Here is an 18,678-nt window from a genome sequence, read left to right on the forward strand (position 1 = left end):
GGAAACACAACAGAAGAAAAAAGACCTACAATAACAAACCCCAAACAGTTAATGAAATGGCATTAAGAACATACATATTGATAATTACCTTAACGTAAATGGATTAAATGCTCCAACCAAAAGACATAGACTGGCCGAATGGATACAAAAGCAAGACCCGTATATATGCTATCTACAGGAGACCCACTTCAGATCTAGGGACACATACAAACTGAAAGTGACAGGATGGAAAAAGATATTCCATGCAAATGGAAATAAAAAAAAAAAAAACTGGAGTAGCATACTCATATCAGACAAAATAGACTTTAAAGACAAGAGACAAGAAGGACACTACCTAGTGATCAAGGGATCAATCCAAGAAGAAGATATAACAATTGATAATATATATGCACCCAACACAGGAGCACCTCAATATATAAGGTAAATACAGTCATAAAAGGAGAAATTGACAGTAACACAATAGTGGTGGGCTTTAATACCCCACTTTCATCAGTGGACAGATCATCCAGACAGAAAATCAGTAAGGAAACACAGGCCTTAAATGACACATTAGACCAGATGGACTTAACTGATATTTATAAAGCATTCTATCCAAAAACAGAAGACTACACATTCTTCTCAAGTGAACATGGAACATTCTCCAGGATTATTCACATGCTGGGGCACAAAGTGAGCTGTTGAAAATTCAAGAAAATTGAAATTATATCAAGCATCTCTTCTGACAACAATGGTATGAGATTAGAAATCAACTACAAGAAAAAAAGTGTAAAATAAAGAAACACATGGAGGCTAAACAATATCCTACTAAACAACCAATAGATCACTGAAGAAATCAAATAGAAAATCAAAAAATACCTAGAGACAAATGAAAACAAAAGCATGATCATCCAAAACCTATGGGACACAGTAAAAGCAGTTCTAAGAGGGAAGTTTATAGCAATACACTCTTACCTCAGGAAACAAGAAAAATCTCTAATAAGCAACCTAGCCTTATGCCTAAAGCAACTAGAGAAAGAATAACAAAACCCAAAGTTAGTAGAAGGAAAGAGATCATAAAGATCAGAGCAGAAATAAATGAAATAGAGACAAAGACAATAATAGATCAGTGAAACTAAAAGCTGGTTCTTTGAAAAGGTGAACAAAATTAATAAACCTTTAGCCAGACTCATCAAGAAAAAAGGGGAGAGGGCTCAAATCAATAAAGTTAGAAATAAAAAAGGAGAAGTTACAACAGACACCAAAGAAATACAAAGGATCTTAAGAGACTACTAGAAGCAACTGTATGCCAAAGAAATGGATAACCTAAAAGAAATGGACAAATTATTAGAAAGGTACAATCTCCTAAGACTGAACCAGGAAGAAACAGAAAATATGACCAGACCAATCACAAGTACTGAAATTGAAACAGTTTTAAAAACTCCCAACAAGCAAAAGTCCAGGACTAGATGCCTTCACAGGCAAATTCTATCAAACATTTAGAGAAGAGTTAACACGTATCCTTCTGAAACTATTCCAAAAAATTTCAGAGGATGGAACACTCCCTAACTCATCATCATGATATCAAAACCAGACAAAGAGACCACACACACAAAAATTACAGCCCAATATCACTGATGAACATAGATGCAAAAATCCTCAACAAAAGTACTAGCAATCCAAATCTGACAATACATTAAAAGGATTATACACCATGAACAAGTGGGATTTATCCAAGGGATGCAAGGATTTTTCAGTGTCCTCAAATCAGTTAGTATGATACACCACATCAACAAATCGAAGAATAAAAACCATATATGATCATCTCAATAGATGCAGAAAAAGCTTTTGACAAGATTCAGCACCCATTTATGATAAAAACTCTATAGAAAGTGGGCCTAGAGGGAGCGTACCTCAACATAATAAAGGCCTTATATGACAAACCTACAGCTAACATCATACTCAATGGTGAAAAACTGAAAGCATTTCTTCACAGATCAGGAACAAGACAAGGATGTCCACTTTCACCACTGCAATTCAACATAGTTTTGGAAGTCCTAGGCAGGGCAATCAGAGAAGAAAAAGAAATAAAAGGAATCCAGATTAGAAAAGAAGTAAAGCTGTCACTCTTTGCAGATGACATGATACTATACATAGAGAATCCCAAAGATGCCACCAGAAAAGTACTAGAGTTCTTCAATGAATTTGGTAAAGTTGCAGGATACAAAATTGGTACACAGAAATCTATTGCATTTCTATACATTAACATCAAAAAATCAGAAAGAGAAATTAATGGAACAATCCCATTTACCATCGTATCAAAATGAATAAAATACCTAGGAATAAACTTACCTAAGGAGGCAAAAGACCTGTACACCAAAAACTGTAAGATGCTGATGAAAGAAATCAAAGATGACACAAATAGATGGAGAGATAGACCATTTTCTTGGATTGGAAGAACCAATATTGTCAAAATGACTATAGTACCCGAGGCAATCAACAGATTCAATACAATCCCTATCAAACTACTATTTTTTACCAAGCTAGAACAAAAAATTAACACATCATAGACCGGAGATTTATCAGTACGTGTTTTGTTACCCAAATGTTATTGACTGGAGATGTATCAATACGTTTTTAGAGAGTAATACAATTAATATCACTGGGCAAAGTTGTTAGAAGCCTAACGTTGATCAAGGTTTCATTTTACAACTTAACGATTGTCATTAGCATTTACATTTTGCTCTGTTAGGTTTTTGTTCTAACCTTGTGTATATTATCAACACGTTTATTACCATAAAATTTTCGAAAATGAAGCATCGTGAAATTTTGAGTGAAGAAGAATACAAATTCTTCGGTGAATTTCATGCACCGAAATTGATTGTCCAAGTGTCATATATACTACTGTCTCAGAAGATGATATTTCTTCAGAATATAGTTCTGATTCAGACAGTGTGAATATTAGACCAACAAAAAGATAAAAAACCTTAGCAATTGATTCTGATTCAGAAAGTGAAAATGAAACCCATTGTGCTGGAGAATGCTCCTTTGCTTCTACAGAAGTGGATTGAAGATAACATTTCATGAAATTAGAAGACTTTACATGTGTGTCAGGTGTAAGTATTGAATGTAATAACCTGCAAAGTGTTAGTGAAATAACAGAATTAATTTTTGGTAAGGACTTTTTCAAGTTGGTCGCTTCTCAAAGAAAGTTGTATCACGAACAGAATGAAAAATCGTATAAGAAGTATGAGAAGGCTTTGAAATGGAATGATGTAACCAATAGTGACGTGAAGAAGTTTCTTGGATTAATAATTTTGATGGGACAAATAAAGTCACACTGGAAAGAATATTGGTTGATTGATCCCTTACTTGAAACACCTATCTTTCCAAAGATTATGATGAGAAGAAGTTTGGAACAAATAATGATATTTCTTCACTTTAATGGTAGCTTGGAAACTCCACTTCCTGCAGACAGAATTTCAAAAGTTAAACCTCTTCTGGATTATTTTCCATCTGTATACCCAAACAAGAGCCATCACTTGTGGAGAGGATGACTCAGATTCAAAACCTATAATCGCGGAAAACATACAAAATATGGAATTTCGGTCAAGATGGATAGCAAATGCGAAACTGATATATATGCAAACTTGAGATTTACACAGGTGAAGGAAAGAAATTGCAAGAAACAATATTATCAGTCCTACAACCTTATCTTGGTTCGTGGCACCATATTTACCAAGACAGTTATTACAACAGTGTGTCCACATCTGAAATGTTGAAAAATAAAACCAGAGTTTTGGGGACTATAAGAGAGAATCCTGGTCTACCAAACCAATTAAAGGAGAAATCTAAAAATCTACAGAGGGGAGAAATGACATTCACATGGGAGGGAGACGTGATTCTTACATGGAAAGACAAGAGGTTAGTCCGCCTGGTGACAACGATTCATGACACCTCCATAGCATCTACAGGAAAGGAAGACAGGAGGATTGGTCATCAGATAACTAAGCCCACTTGTATATTAGAGTATAATAAATATATGAAAGGAGTTGATTGATCTGATCAATATTTGGCAAACTTCAGTATCCTCCAGAAAACTTGAAAATGGTATAAGAAAGTGGGTTTCTATTTGAGTAATTGTGGTTTATTCAATGCATTTAAAATTTATTGTAGCCTTAATGCACAGAGTAAAATGACTTACAAGCAATTTTTGTTAGCAGTAGCTAGATAATGTGTAACTGACCATTCTGGTGAATGTAGTGGTAGTACTGCACCTGGTCCTTCTTGTGGCATTTTTAAAAGAGCCGCCCACAAAGATCCACCTTGTTGACTATCAGGTAAAAGAAAAGAACATATTCTAGAGGAAATAATACCCACAGGATTAAAAAATGCCACCAGAAAGTGTAGGTTCTGCTCTTTTGTAATAAATGTTCTGTTCCTCTGCACAGAGGTGACTGCTATACTGCGTATCACACTTGAACGAAGTACTAGAATACTTTAGTAAGATATGTACAGAGTTTCAAATAAATACATTAAGTGCAAAAAAGTTGTTGATATTTACTCAAATGCGGGTGTTTAAATATTCACTTACATAACAAATTGCCGGCCACAGGCATTAGTTTCTGCCAAAATCCCCCAGTCAATAATGTGTTAAAATTTGTATGGAGACAAAAAAGACCCTGGATAGCCAAAGCAATCATTTTTAAAAATATTTTTGGGATGTGCCAGGTCTTAGTCACAGCATGCGGGATCTTCGTTGCCATGTGTGAGATCTTTGTTGTGGCATGCAGGATCTTTTTTAGTTGCGGCATGCGAGATCTTTGTTGCGGCATGCGGGATCTTTAGTTACGGCATGCGGGATCTAGTTTCCTGTCTAGGGATTCAACCAGGGCCCCCTGCATTGGGAGCATGGAGTCTTAACCACTGGGCTACCAGGAAAGGCCTGCCAAAGCAATCTTGAGAAAGAAAAAGGAAGCTGGAGGAATCAGGCTTCCTGAGTTCAGACTATACTACAAAGCTACAGTCATCAAAATAGTATGTTACTGCACAAAAACAGACAGATAGATCAATGGAACAGGATAGAAAACTCACAAATAAATGCATGCACCTATGGTCAGTTAATCTGTGACAAAGGAGGCAAGAGTATACAATGGAGAAAAGATAGTCTCAATAAATGGTGCCGGGAAAACTAGACAGCTACATGTACAAAAATGAAATTAGAACATTCTTTAACACCATACACAAAAATAAACTCAAAATGGATCAAAGACCTAAATTAAGACCTGATACTATAATACTCTTAGAAGAAAACATAAGCAGAACACTCTGACATAAATCACAGCAAAATCTTTTTCAATCCTTTGCCCAGAGTGATGGAAAGAAAAACAGATAAACAAATGGAACGTAATTATACTCAAAAGCTTTTGCACAGGAAAGCAAACCATAGACAACTAAATGACAACCCACAGAATGGGAGAAAATATTTTCAAATGATGTGACTGACAAAGGATTAATCTCCAAAATTTACAAACAGCACATGCAGCTCAATACCAAAAAAACAAACAACCCAATCAAAAAACTGGCCAAAGACCTAAATAGACATTTCTCCAAAGAAGACATACAGATGGCTGGGAGGCACATGAAAAGATTCTCAACATCACTAAGTATTAGAGAAATGCAAACAAAAACTACAGTGAGATACCACCTCACACCAGTCAGAATGTTCATCGTTAAAAAGTCTACAAACAATAGATGCTGGAGAGGGTGTGGAGAAAAGGGAACCCTCCTACACTGTTGATGGGAACATAAATTGGTACAAGCACTATGGAGAACAGTATGGAGGTTTCTTTCAAAACTAAGAATAGAGCTACCATATGATCCAGCAATCCCACTCCTGGATATATATTCAGAGAAAACCACGGTTTGAAAGGATACATCCTCCCCAATATTCATTGCAATGCTGTTTACAATAGCCAAACATGGAAGCAACCTAAATGTTCATTGGCAGATGAATGGATAAAGAAGATGTGGTACATGTATACAATGGAATATTACTCAGCCATTAAAAAGAATGAAAAAATGCCATTTGTAGCAACATGGATGGACCTGGAGATTACCACACTAAGTGAAGTCATTCTGAGAAAGTCAAATACCATATGATATCACTTATATGCAGAATCTAGAAAAAAATGATACAAATGAAGTTATTTACAAAACAGAAACACTCACAGACTTGGAGAATGAATTTATGGTTACCAGAGGGAATGGGTGGGGTGGGGGGAGGGATAGATTGGGAGTTTGGGATTGACATGTACACTACTAAATTTAAAATAGATAACCAACAAGGACCTACTGTATAATACAGGGAACTCAGCTCAATATTCTGTAATAATCTAAGTGGGAAAAGAATTTGAAAAAGAATATATACTTATGTGTATAACTGAATCACTTTGCTGTACACCTGTAACTAACACATCATTGTTAATCAACTGTACTCCAATATAAAATAAAAATTTTTTGAAAAAAGAAAAATATAATGGGTTATGATATAATAAAAGCTACCTACCTGACATTTTATCTAAGAATGCTTGCTTTATTCCTGCATATTAAATTGTTCCAGAAGTCATAGATAATCATTTGGTTAATAGCTTTTTAGAATCTCTATCCAAAATTTCTACTTAAACAAAAAATAATTTGTCCTACCTTGAGTTAGGAATCTTTACATAATAAAAAGGAAAATATTCTTCTAAAGAAGTATTGGCCAGCCTATTTATTAACCCTGTCCCTTTTAATAATTCTCTTCAAAATAAGTGTTTTCAGATATGCACCATGTCCTGAAAACTTTCATGGCATATTTTTCTTCATTTTAGAGAGAACTGTATGATGTGTTCATGTTTCCATCTTATGGCTAACATGAAAGAACCCAAAGTGTTTCTGTTTACTGGCTCAGCTATTTTAATGTTAATTTAAAGTTTCAACTGTTTTCAGTTTGGATCAGCTCGTTAATTATATCTGTTTATGCACAGCAGTAAACCCTGAGGCATTGTGGTAGAATATTCTCTTCTCCTGATGTTGACTCAACTGTCACTTGAATATTGTGGACTGCCTTTTGGTAGCCACTTCTCTCTTATATAGTTTCAATCTAATGGGTATTATTTAGAAGTTAGATTGATTTACAGACTATTTCATACTGAAACCTGTAAACATATAGGTTTATTTCTTTTCTTCATGTCCATAACTACATGTAACATTTTTGTTGAGCTAGAGGTTTCAGGAGGACCTGATTAAAACCTTTATACCTTTATTAGAATATTACTTTATAATTACACAGAATGATTAAAAATAGAGCTTAGTATGTGCGGTAAGCTTGTAGAGTTTCTTACTCATTTTTCTCACTTACTATGTCCAGAATCTGGTGCTTGGCCCATAATTGGCATTTCATATATGTTGTTGATTCATGAATACTTAGCATATTTAGTCAAAACAAGTATGTTGTGAATAACTACTTATGTCATTTCATTATTAATATTTTTCCAAAACAATTATATGCATAAATACAAATATTTTATTCTTTTCTAAACGTTACTTTTTAGTAGTCTGCTTGGGAATGGTAATCACTTTTATTTTCCTTTTCGTAAATTGCAGTAATTAATAACCACTTAGAATCTCATACATAGTATTTTAAATAGCTTTTACATTTATAGCATTAAGAAGTTCTTTAGGGCTTCCTTGGTGGCGCAGTGGTTGAGAGTCCTCCTGCCGATGCAGGGGACACGGGTTCGTGCCCCGGTCAGGGAGGATCCCACATGCCGCGGAGCGGCTGGGCCCGTGAGCCATGGCCGCCGAGCCTGCGCGTCCGGAGCCTGTGCTCCACAACGGGAGAGGCCACAACAGTGAGACCATAGACAACTAAATGACAACCCACAGAATGGGAGAAAATATTTTCAAATGATGTGACTGACAAAGGATTAATCTCCAAAATTTACAAACAGCACATGCAGCTCAATACCAAAAAAACAAACAACCCAATCAAAAAACTGGCCAAAGACCTAAATAGACATTTCTCCAAAGAAGACATACAGATGGCTGGGAGGCACATGAAAAGATTCTCAACATCACTAAGTATTAGAGAAATGCAAACAAAAACTACAGTGAGATACCACCTCACACCAGTCAGAATGTTCATCGTTAAAAAGTCTACAAACAATAGATGCTGGAGAGGGTGTGGAGAAAAGGGAACCCTCCTACACTGTTGATGGGAACATAAATTGGTACAAGCACTATGGAGAACAGTATGGAGGTTTCTTTCAAAACTAAGAATAGAGCTACCATATGATCCAGCAATCCCACTCCTGGATATATATTCAGAGAAAACCACGGTTTGAAAGGATACATCCTCCCCAATATTCATTGCAATGCTGTTTACAATAGCCAAACATGGAAGCAACCTAAATGTTCATTGGCAGATGAATGGATAAAGAAGATGTACATGTATACAATGGAATATTACTCAGCCATTAAAAAGAATGAAAAAATGCCATTTGTAGCAACATGGATGGACCTGGAGATTACCACACTAAGTGAAGTCATTCTGAGAAAGTCAAATACCATATGATACCACTTATATGCAGAATCTAGAAAAAAATGGTACAAATGAAGTTATTTACAAAACAGAAACACTCACAGACTTGGAGAATGAATTTATGGTTACCAGAGGGAATGGGTGGGGTGGGGGGAGGGATAGATTGGGAGTTTGGGATTGACATGTACACTACTAAATTTAAAATAGATAACCAACAAGGACCTACTGTATAATACAGGGAACTCAGCTCAATATTCTGTAATAATCTAAGTGGGAAAAGAATTTGAAAAAGAATATATACTTATGTGTATAACTGAATCACTTTGCTGTACACCTGTAACTAACACATCATTGTTAATCAACTGTACTCCAATATAAAATAAAAATTTTTTGAAAAAAGAAAAATATAATGGGTTATGATATAATAAAAGCTACCTACCTGACATTTTATCTAAGAATGCTTGCTTTATTCCTGCATATTAAATTGTTCCAGAAGTCATAGATAATCATTTGGTTAATAGCTTTTTAGAATCTCTATCCAAAATTTCTACTTAAACAAAAAATAATTTGTCCTACCTTGAGTTAGGAATCTTTACATAATAAAAAGGAAAATATTCTTCTAAAGAAGTATTGGCCAGCCTATTTATTAACCCTGTCCCTTTTAATAATTCTCTTCAAAATAAGTGTTTTCAGATATGCACCATGTCCTGAAAACTTTCATGGCATATTTTTCTTCATTTTAGAGAGAACTGTATGATGTGTGCATATTTTTCTTCATTTTAGAGAGAACTGTATGATGTGTTCATGTTTCCATCTTATGGCTAACATGAAAGAACCCAAAGTGTTTCTGTTTACTGGCTCAGCTATTTTAATGTTAATTTAAAGTTTCAACTGTTTTCAGTTTGGATCAGCTCGTTAATTATATCTGTTTATGCACAGCAGTAAACCCTGAGGCATTGTGGTAGAATATTCTCTTCTCCTGATGTTGACTCAACTGTCACTTGAATATTGTGGACTGCCTTTTGGTAGCCACTTCTCTCTTATATAGTTTCAATCTAATGGGTATTATTTAGAAGTTAGATTGATTTACAGACTATTTCATACTGAAACCTGTAAACATATAGGTTTATTTCTTTTCTTCATGTCCATAACTACATGTAACATTTTTGTTGAGCTAGAGGTTTCAGGAGGACCTGATTAAAACCTTTATACCTTTATTAGAATATTACTTTATAATTACACAGAATGATTAAAAATAGAGCTTAGTATGTGCGGTAAGCTTGTAGAGTTTCTTACTCATTTTTCTCACTTACTATGTCCAGAATCTGGTGCTTGGCCCATAATTGGCATTTCATATATGTTGTTGATTCATGAATACTTAGCATATTTAGTCAAAACAAGTATGTTGTGAATAACCACTTATGTCATTTCATTATTATTTTAATATTTTTCCAAAACAATTATATGCATAAATACAAATATTTTATTCTTTTCTAAACGTTACTTTTTAGTAGTCTGCTTGGGAATGGTAATCACTTTTATTTTCCTTTTCGTAAATTGCAGTAATTAATAACCACTTAGAATCTCATACATAGTATTTTAAATAGCTTTTACATTTATAGCATTAAGAAGTTCTTTAGGGCTTCCTTGGTGGCGCAGTGGTTGAGAGTCCTCCTGCCGATGCAGGGGACACGGGTTCGTGCCCCGGTCAGGGAGGATCCCACATGCCGCGGAGCGGCTGGGCCCGTGAGCCATGGCCGCCGAGCCTGCGCGTCCGGAGCCTGTGCTCCACAACGGGAGAGGCCACAACAGTGAGAGGCCCGTGTACCGAAAAAAAAAAAAAAAAAAAAAGAAGTTCTTTAGATTATAGCATTTAAACTTCATTTCGGTGTAGTGTTGAAAATATGCTTCTTTTAAAGTTTACTTTAATTCCTCATAGTGCTTTTAAAGATGAGAAAATCTTGGGGCTTAATGTACTTTGCCTTGGGTAATAATAGCTGATAGTGTGTGATAAAGGCTAGCTTTGAATCTGGTATTCTAAAGCCTATTATCTTAATTATCTTGACATCACCACAATGGAAAACTTAAGTAAAACTGAAATAGGTGAACCTTAGAGTGGGCATTCTTTCTTTCCTTTTCTGTTCTTCCTGTGTCCCTTTACTCCATGGTTCACTCTCGAGTATTTCTGTCAGGACTGTCCCTCTTTTTAAGTGTCTGTTCTCCATTCTTTACATTAAAAGCCAATTGGCAGGAATTCCCTGGTGGTCCAGTGGTTAGGACTCTGTGCTTCCACTGCGGGGGCTATGGGTTCAATGATCCCTGATTGGGGAACTATGTTCCCACAAGGCACGTGGCAAGGCCACAAAAAACAAAAACAAAAAACACCAATGGGTCAATTACTCAATCATCAGGTATTTACTGTGTACCCTTATGTGCTGTCGCTGCTGTAGGTGCTGTGAGGAAGAGTCATACACATAATTCCTAACTTTTAAGTAATTCATCTAGCTAGGACATCAAATTAACATTAATTAAACGTCTGCAAGACAGTATAGTGAACCATTGGCTGGAAGCTTGACAGGAATTTTATAAAGAAGGAAACAGGAAGGAACAATGGGCTTCAAAGAATCAGATTGAGTCTGTACCTTATAGGCAGATTAAGTTGGGGGAAATTATGTGGTTCTTTATTGGTGTAAATTAGTATAATATCTTTGGTATTTTAAAACTTGTATTTCAAACAAAAAATATAAATTGGCATACTATATTTGATTTTTTTAACATTCATATTTCAGAAAGCATGTAACGTTAAGTATTGAACAGTGAAAGGATGGATTTTATGATCTGTCGATTCTATTACCTTTTCATTATTTTACATACCACCAGGTTCTCACTTCCCTCCTTACCCGTTTTTAGTTCCTTAGTTGATTATCTAAACCACTCTCTTGTCTTACATCCTGTATTCTGTTTCACTTTCTTGCATTTTCAAACTTACTTAGTTAAATTATAGCTTTGCTTAAATGCAATCCTTTGTATTCCCCATCTGCACCCATGTAACTGAAGTTATCTGGGGAAAAATATACAACCATGATCCCTGGTGGTACTTTAAATTCTTAATCAGGGCTTCCCTGGTGGCGCAGTGGTTGAGAGTCCTCCTGCTGATGCAGGGGACATGGGTTCATGCCCCAGTCTGGGAGAATCTTGCATGCCATGGAGCGGCTGGGCCTGTGAGCCATGGCCGCTGGGCCTGCACGTCCGGAGCCTGTGCTCCACAATGAGAGAGGCCACAATAGCGAGAGGCCCACGTTCCGCAAAAAAAAAAAAAAAAAAAAAAAAAAAAAAAAAAAAAATATTCTTAATCATTAAATTCCATTGGACCCTTAATGCTGTTTAGCAGTCATGGATATTTCCCTAGTCTGTTTGCTCCTAGAAGGCTATTATATATCTTCTCTTTTCTCAGAGCCCCAGTGCATCCTCTTCCAACCTTATTCTTAAGGATGGCTTTACATCCTAATTCATTGAAAAAGTAGAAGCAATGAGCAAATAATTTCTACCAGCTCTGGGGTCCTTTACCCTATCTTCTCTCCTGTTGCATCACTAAACTCTCTATACTCCTGACTACAGCCAGCCCTCTAGTTGTTCAGGGAATCCTATCCCTTTTTGACTATATAGGGAAGTTGCTCCAGAAATTTTCTCCTCTTTCCTGTATCATCAAAATTACCTTCTTGTTGGATTATTAATGTCAGAATTCACTCACTTGGAAAATACTTATTGAGTGCTATATGTTAGTTCTTGGTGATAACAATATATTAGTAGAGCTTATATTCTAGTTGAAGAAACAGACAGTAAATAAGAAAGATATTAAGTTAGTCATCTCATATATACAAAGATGGAAACATGCTATGGGAAATAAACAGTAAAGCAGGTAAGAGGAGTTGGGGAGTCCTGGGTAAAGGATGCAGATTTCAGTACTGAGTGGCATGGTTGAGGTAGGCTTCAATATGAAGGTTAGAATTGATTTAAGACTTGAAGGAGGTGAGGAGTTAACTGTGGGGTTGTGTGAGGGGAAGAATGCCTGGCAGAAGGCACAACTAGACAAAAGGCCCTAAAGAGAGAGTGCAGTGCATTTCCTCAACAACACTGTCTGCTGCAGTGTCAGCAGACAGCCCTATCCTATTTTCTCTTGTTGTCCAATACCAGAAATCCTTTGCAATGTAGCTCAGGTGTACACCTAATAATAGCAGCTAACATTTATTGAAAACTTACTGTGTGTCACACACTACGCTAAGTATTACAATTATGTATTATTAATCCCTACATCAATTTTATGATGTAGGTACTCTTACTGCTTCCCATTTAATACTTGAAGACCAGAGAAATTAATTGACTTGTCCAAGCTTGCATCGTTAATGGTAGGGAAAAAAGTTGAATCCAGGCACAGTAGTGTTGAAATCCATACTTTTAGCCACTATACTATGTTCCTTTGTAGTCTTCCTAGATATAGATAATTGCTGACAGAATTTATCACTTCTGACTGACTGGCTCTAGGTGCTATAGATTACTAAGCGTTTTAGGGGGTGCATACTGTCAAAGGCTTATAATCTAGGTAGGGATAAGGATACCTTCTTAAAAAAGATAAATAGTAATATAAGATACTCTACGCTAAGTGAAAAATGAGGGGTACAATAATAAATAATGAGAATGTAGAGTGGAGAATGTAGTGAGAATGTTATGAGAATATAGCTTGGGGAATGGTCAGTCTAGGACCAGGTTGTTATAAAAGGAGTAGAATTTGATCTGGACTTAAAGGACAGGTATTCTTTTGGCTGTTGGGGATTACATATGGTTAGGGGTAAAATAAATGGAAAACATTCCAAATAGTAGTAGTAGCTGGATCAAAGGTATAGATAGAGGAAAGAGCAAGATGTATTTAAGGAAAGTTTAATAGTCCAATTTGGCTGGTTAATAGAGCATGTGACCAGAATGGGTGATGGATTGGAAAGGAATACTGAACTTAGGTTATGAACAAACAGCCTTGAGTGGAGATCCATAGAAATCTGTGAGGTTGCAGTGGTTTGTTTAGAATAGAGCTCTGTACTTCTCAACTGTTTACTTCTTGGTTTAAATATAAGTATATTCAAAGAGACATTTTATTTTATTTCTAGAATGCCAGTTAATGAAAACAGAACGACCAAAGCCAAACACATTTATTATCAGATGTCTCCAGTGGACCACTGTTATAGAGAGAACATTTCATGTAGACACTCCAGAGGAAAGGTAAGAAACTCATTTTTTCCATTTTGTGAAAAAGTGACAATCAGTCAAAAGGTGTATATGTATCTGACTTGACCACTTGTAAATATCTGTAAATATAGTTGTAAAATGCTGTAGTCCCCTGATTATTCTGTTTCTGGTATAACAGATAAATGACAGGATTACAAAAATACTAAATCAAAACCTCTAGAAGTGCTATAAGATGTACTTTTTAACAGAAAATAGAGCATTTAAAAGTTAAAATGTAAATTAAAGAGGGCATTTTAATCACCAAGCTACCTTTTAAAAATTATGTAATTGATTGTGTTCATATTTGGAATTCTAAGCCTGATGATGGCAAAAGGTTTCAAGTAGTGTGCCATTATGCAAGTGACTTCCTGGAGTGTTATGCTAAGAAGGAATCTGAGATTGGGTCTAAGCTCAGTGAGGAAAAAAAAAAATCGTGCTTGATTGGCATTGACTATCATCACTGCTAAAGAGGGGGTTGGCAAAATGTTAGTAACTAGCACACCAACTTCATCAGGCCCACATTTCATCCTCCTGATCTACTATCCTCCAATTCTGCCTTAATACCTTTTATTGGGTGGCTCTGATACTGAGTTAGGTCCAATAACCACAAAATCACTTTTCTACATGTTATCATATATGATCCAAATCAGAAACTTTGTGAAGTTAAATGTTATTAGCCTTATTTTCCAAATGAATAAATTAGGTCCTAAGAGACTTGTCTAAGATTTAAAACAAAAACAACTTCTTCCCCAAATGTAGTAAATAGTAAAGTATTATTTTAATAATACTCTTTTTGTCAATAAATAGTAAACAGTAATGTATGATGAATTACTTCAGGAAATATAGAAAAGAAGAAAAATAGAAAAGAATGAAAATTTACTCAGAATTCTAATTCTACAACCAGAGTTAGGGACTGATAATATTTTCTTTTATATACTTCCAGTCTTACTCTGTGCAGATATATTTAGGTCTTTGGTATACATAAAATTTGGTATGTCCTCCCTCCCCATGCATCCTTGTCTTCCCTGGCCATTTCTATGTGCTGGATCCTCAGTTTGCTTATGTCTCCACCCATAACCATTGTTGGGCTAGTTACCATGTATCTTTCAGATCTGAGCTTAAAATGTCACATTTCATACAAAACATTCTCTGACTCTTATAGAAGAGGTAGGACTCCCTTGCTATCTACTTAGTTATCTCCTCGTATCCTTTGTATCAAGTATATCTCCACTGTAATCTTTGTTTGCCTTTCTCACTTGACTATAAGATTCTTGACTAGCAAGTATCATATCTTCCTTGCTCATTATTTTATCTTTAGCACGCAGTCCAAGGTCCAATATAGTACTTGTTGACTGGCTGAATGAACGGAACTTTTCCCATGTCACTATATAGTCTTTGAAAATATTTTTCTTAGTGGATTTATAACATCCCATTGAAACATTAATTTTGCCATTTATGTTGGCAAAGCTGGACTTAAGCCATATCTTAATAATTATTACTAGTTTCTCAAAATAGTCTCAGCTTTTTTAGTACATTCTTTAAAAGTCTTTTTTTTTCTTTTTTTTTGGCGGTACATGGGCCTCTCACTGCTGTGGCCTCTCCTGTTGCAGAGCACAGGCTCCAGACGCGCAGGCTCAGCAGCCATGGCTTACGGGCCCAGCTGCTCCACGGCATGTGGGATCCTCCCGGAACGGGGCACGAACCTGTGTCTCCTGCATCAGTAGGCAGACTCTCAACCACTACGCCACCAGGGAAGCCCTAAAAGTTTTGATTAAAAACATAATATGAAATCTACATAACAAATTTTTAAGTTATGGTATAGTATTATAAACTATATGCACATTACTGTAGAGCAGATCTCTATAACTTTTTCATCTTGCATGGCTGAACCTCCATACCACTGAATAGCAACTCCCCATTTCCCTCTCCCACATCTGTCAACCACCATTCTACTTTCTACTTCTATGAGTTTGACTACCTCACCTTATAGATACCTCATATAAGTGGAAGCATACAATATTTGTCTTTCCGTGATTGTTTCATTTCACTTAGCATAACGTCCATGTTGTAGCATATGACAGGATTCCCTTCTTTTTTTTAAGATTATAATGTTCCATTGTATGTTTATACCATATTTTCTTTATCCATTCAACCATCAGTGAACATTTAGGTTGTTTCCACCACTTAGATATTTTGAATAATACTGCAGTGAACAGGGGAGTACAAATATCTCTTAGAGATCCTGATTTCAATTCTTTGGGATAAATACCTGGAAGTAGATTGCTGGATCATAGGGTAGTTTTATTTTAAAATTTTTTAATTAAAAATTTTTTTAAACTGAAGTATAGTTGATTTACACTGTTGTGTTAGTTTCAGGTATACAGCAAAGTGATTCAGTTATATATATAAATCTATTTTTTTTCAGATTCTTTTCCCTTATAGGTTATTATAAAATACTGAGTGTAGTTCCCTGTGCTATATAGTAGGTCCTTATTGGTTATGTATTTTACATATAGTAGTTTGTACCTGTTAATCCCAAACTCCTGTGTTAATTAATCTTTTGAGGAGCTTCCATAGTGTTTTCCATAGTGGCTGTGCCATTTTATATTCCCATCAGCAGTGCACAAGGGTTCCGATTTCTCCACATTCTCACAGTCTTTTCTTTCTTTTTTAACATCTTTCCTAGAGTATAATTGCTTTACAATGGTGTGTTAGTTTCTGCTTTACAACAAAGTGAATCAGTTATACATATACATATGTTCCCATATCTCTTCCCTCTTGCGTCTCCCTCCCTCCGACCCTGCCTATCCCACCCATCTAGGTGGTCACAAACCACCTAGCTGATCTCCCTGTGCCATGCGGCTGCTTCCCACTAGCTATCCACCCTACGTTTGGTAGTGTATATATGTCTTCATGACATTTTTTTTCCTTAGATTCCATATATATGTGTTAGCATACGATATTTTTTTGGTCCTCTTGACTTACTTCACTCTGTATGACAGACTCCAGTTCTATCCACCTCATTACAAATAACTCCGTTTCATTTCTTTTTGTGGCTGAGTAATATTCCATCGTATATATGTGCCACATCTTCTTTATCCATTCATCTGTTGATGGACACTTAACATGCTTCCATGTCCTGGCTATCGTAAATAGAGCTGCAATGAACATTTTGGTACATGACTCTTTTTGAATTATGGTTTTCTCAGGGTATATGCCAGGTAGTGGGATTGCGGGTTCGTATGGTAGTTCTATTTGTAGTTTTTTAGGGAAACTCCATAGTGTTCTCCATTGTGGCTGTATCAATTGACATTCCCAGCAGCAGTGCAAGAGTGTTCCCTTTTCTGCACACCCTCTACAGCATTTATTGTTTCTAGAGTTTTTGATGATGGCCATTCTGACCGGTGTGAGATGATACCTCATTGTAGTTTGGGTTGGCATTTCTCTAATGATTAATGATGTTGAGCATTTCTCTCATGTGTTTGTTGGCAATCTGTGTCTCTTCTTTGGAGATATGTCTATTTAGTTCTGCTGGCCATTTTTGGATTGGGTTGTCTGTTTTTTGGTATTGAGCTGCATGTGTGGCTTCTAAATTTTGGATATGAATCCTTTGTCAGTTGCTTCATTTGCAAATATTTTCTCTCGTTCTGAGGGTTGTCTTTTGGTCTTGTTTATGGTATCCTTTGCTGTGCAAAAGCTTTTAAGTTTCATTAGGTCCCATTTGTTTTTTTTTGTTTTTATTTGCATTTCTCTAGGAGATGGGTCCAAAAGGATCCTGCTGTGATTTATGCCATAGAGTGTTCTGCCTATGTTTTCCTCTAAGAGTTTGATAGTGTCTGGCCTTACATTTAGGTCTTTAACCCATTTTGAGTTTATTCTTGTGTGTGGTGTTAGGGATTGTTCTAATTTCATACTTTTACATGTAGCTGTCCAGTTTTCCCAGCACCACTTATTGAAGAGGCTGTCTTTTCTCCACTGTATATCCTTCCCTCCTTTATCAAAGATAAGGTGACCATATGTGTGTGGGTTTATCTCTGGGCTTTCTATCCTGTTCCATTGATCTATATTTCTGTTTTTGTGCCAGTACCATACTGTCTTGATTACTGTAGCCTTGTAGTATAGTCTGAAGTCAGGGAGCCTGATTCCTCCAGCTCCATTTTTTGTTCTCAAGATTGCTTTGGCTATTCGGGGTCTTTTGTGTTTCCATACAAATTGTGAAATTTTTTGTTCTAGTTCTGTAAAAAATGCCAGTGGTAGTTTGATAGGGATTGCATTGAATCTGTAGATTGCTTTGGGGAGTTGAGTTATTTTCAAAATGTTGATTCTTCCATTCCAACAACATGGTATATCTCTCCACCTATTTGTATCATCTTTAATTTCTTTCATCAGTGTCTTATAATTTTCTGCATACAGGTCTTTTGTCTCCTTAGGTAGGTTTATTCCTAGATATTTTATTCTTTTTGTTGCAATGGTAAATGGGAGTGTTTTCTTAATTTCACTCTCAGATTTTTCATCATTAGTGTATAAGAATGCCAGAGATTTCTGTGCATTAATTTTGTATCCTGCTACTTTACCAAATTCATTGATTAGCTCTAGTAGTTTTCTGGTAGCATCTTTAGGATTCTCTATGCATAGTCTCATGTCATCTGCAAACAGTAACAGCTTTACTTCTTCTTTTCTGATTTGGATTCCTTTTATTCCCCTTTCTTCTCTGATTGCTGTGGATAGAACTTCCAAAACTATGTTGAATAACAGTGGTGAGAGTGGGCAACCTTGTCTTGTTCCTGATCTTAGTGGAAATGGTTTCAGTTTTTCACCATTGAGGATGATGTTGGCTGTGG

General features: G+C 36.0%; 1 protein-coding gene across 5 annotated transcripts in view; it reads left to right on the forward strand.

The window, feature by feature from the left end:
• AKT3 (AKT serine/threonine kinase 3) overlaps nt 1–18,678 on the forward strand; it is a 397,960-nt gene that overhangs the window by 166,858 nt on the left and 212,424 nt on the right. For all 5 annotated transcript variants that reach the window (XM_055084208.1, XM_024133623.3, XM_055084209.1 and 2 more), the window contains one exon: nt 13,720–13,831. In XM_055084208.1, coding sequence (XP_054940183.1) covers nt 13,720–13,831 — 112 coding nt within the window. The remainder of the gene's footprint in view (nt 1–13,719; nt 13,832–18,678) is intronic.

Source organism: Physeter macrocephalus, chromosome 4, assembly GCF_002837175.3.
Source record: "Physeter macrocephalus isolate SW-GA chromosome 4, ASM283717v5, whole genome shotgun sequence".
Taxonomy (NCBI): Eukaryota; Metazoa; Chordata; class Mammalia; order Artiodactyla; family Physeteridae; genus Physeter; species Physeter macrocephalus.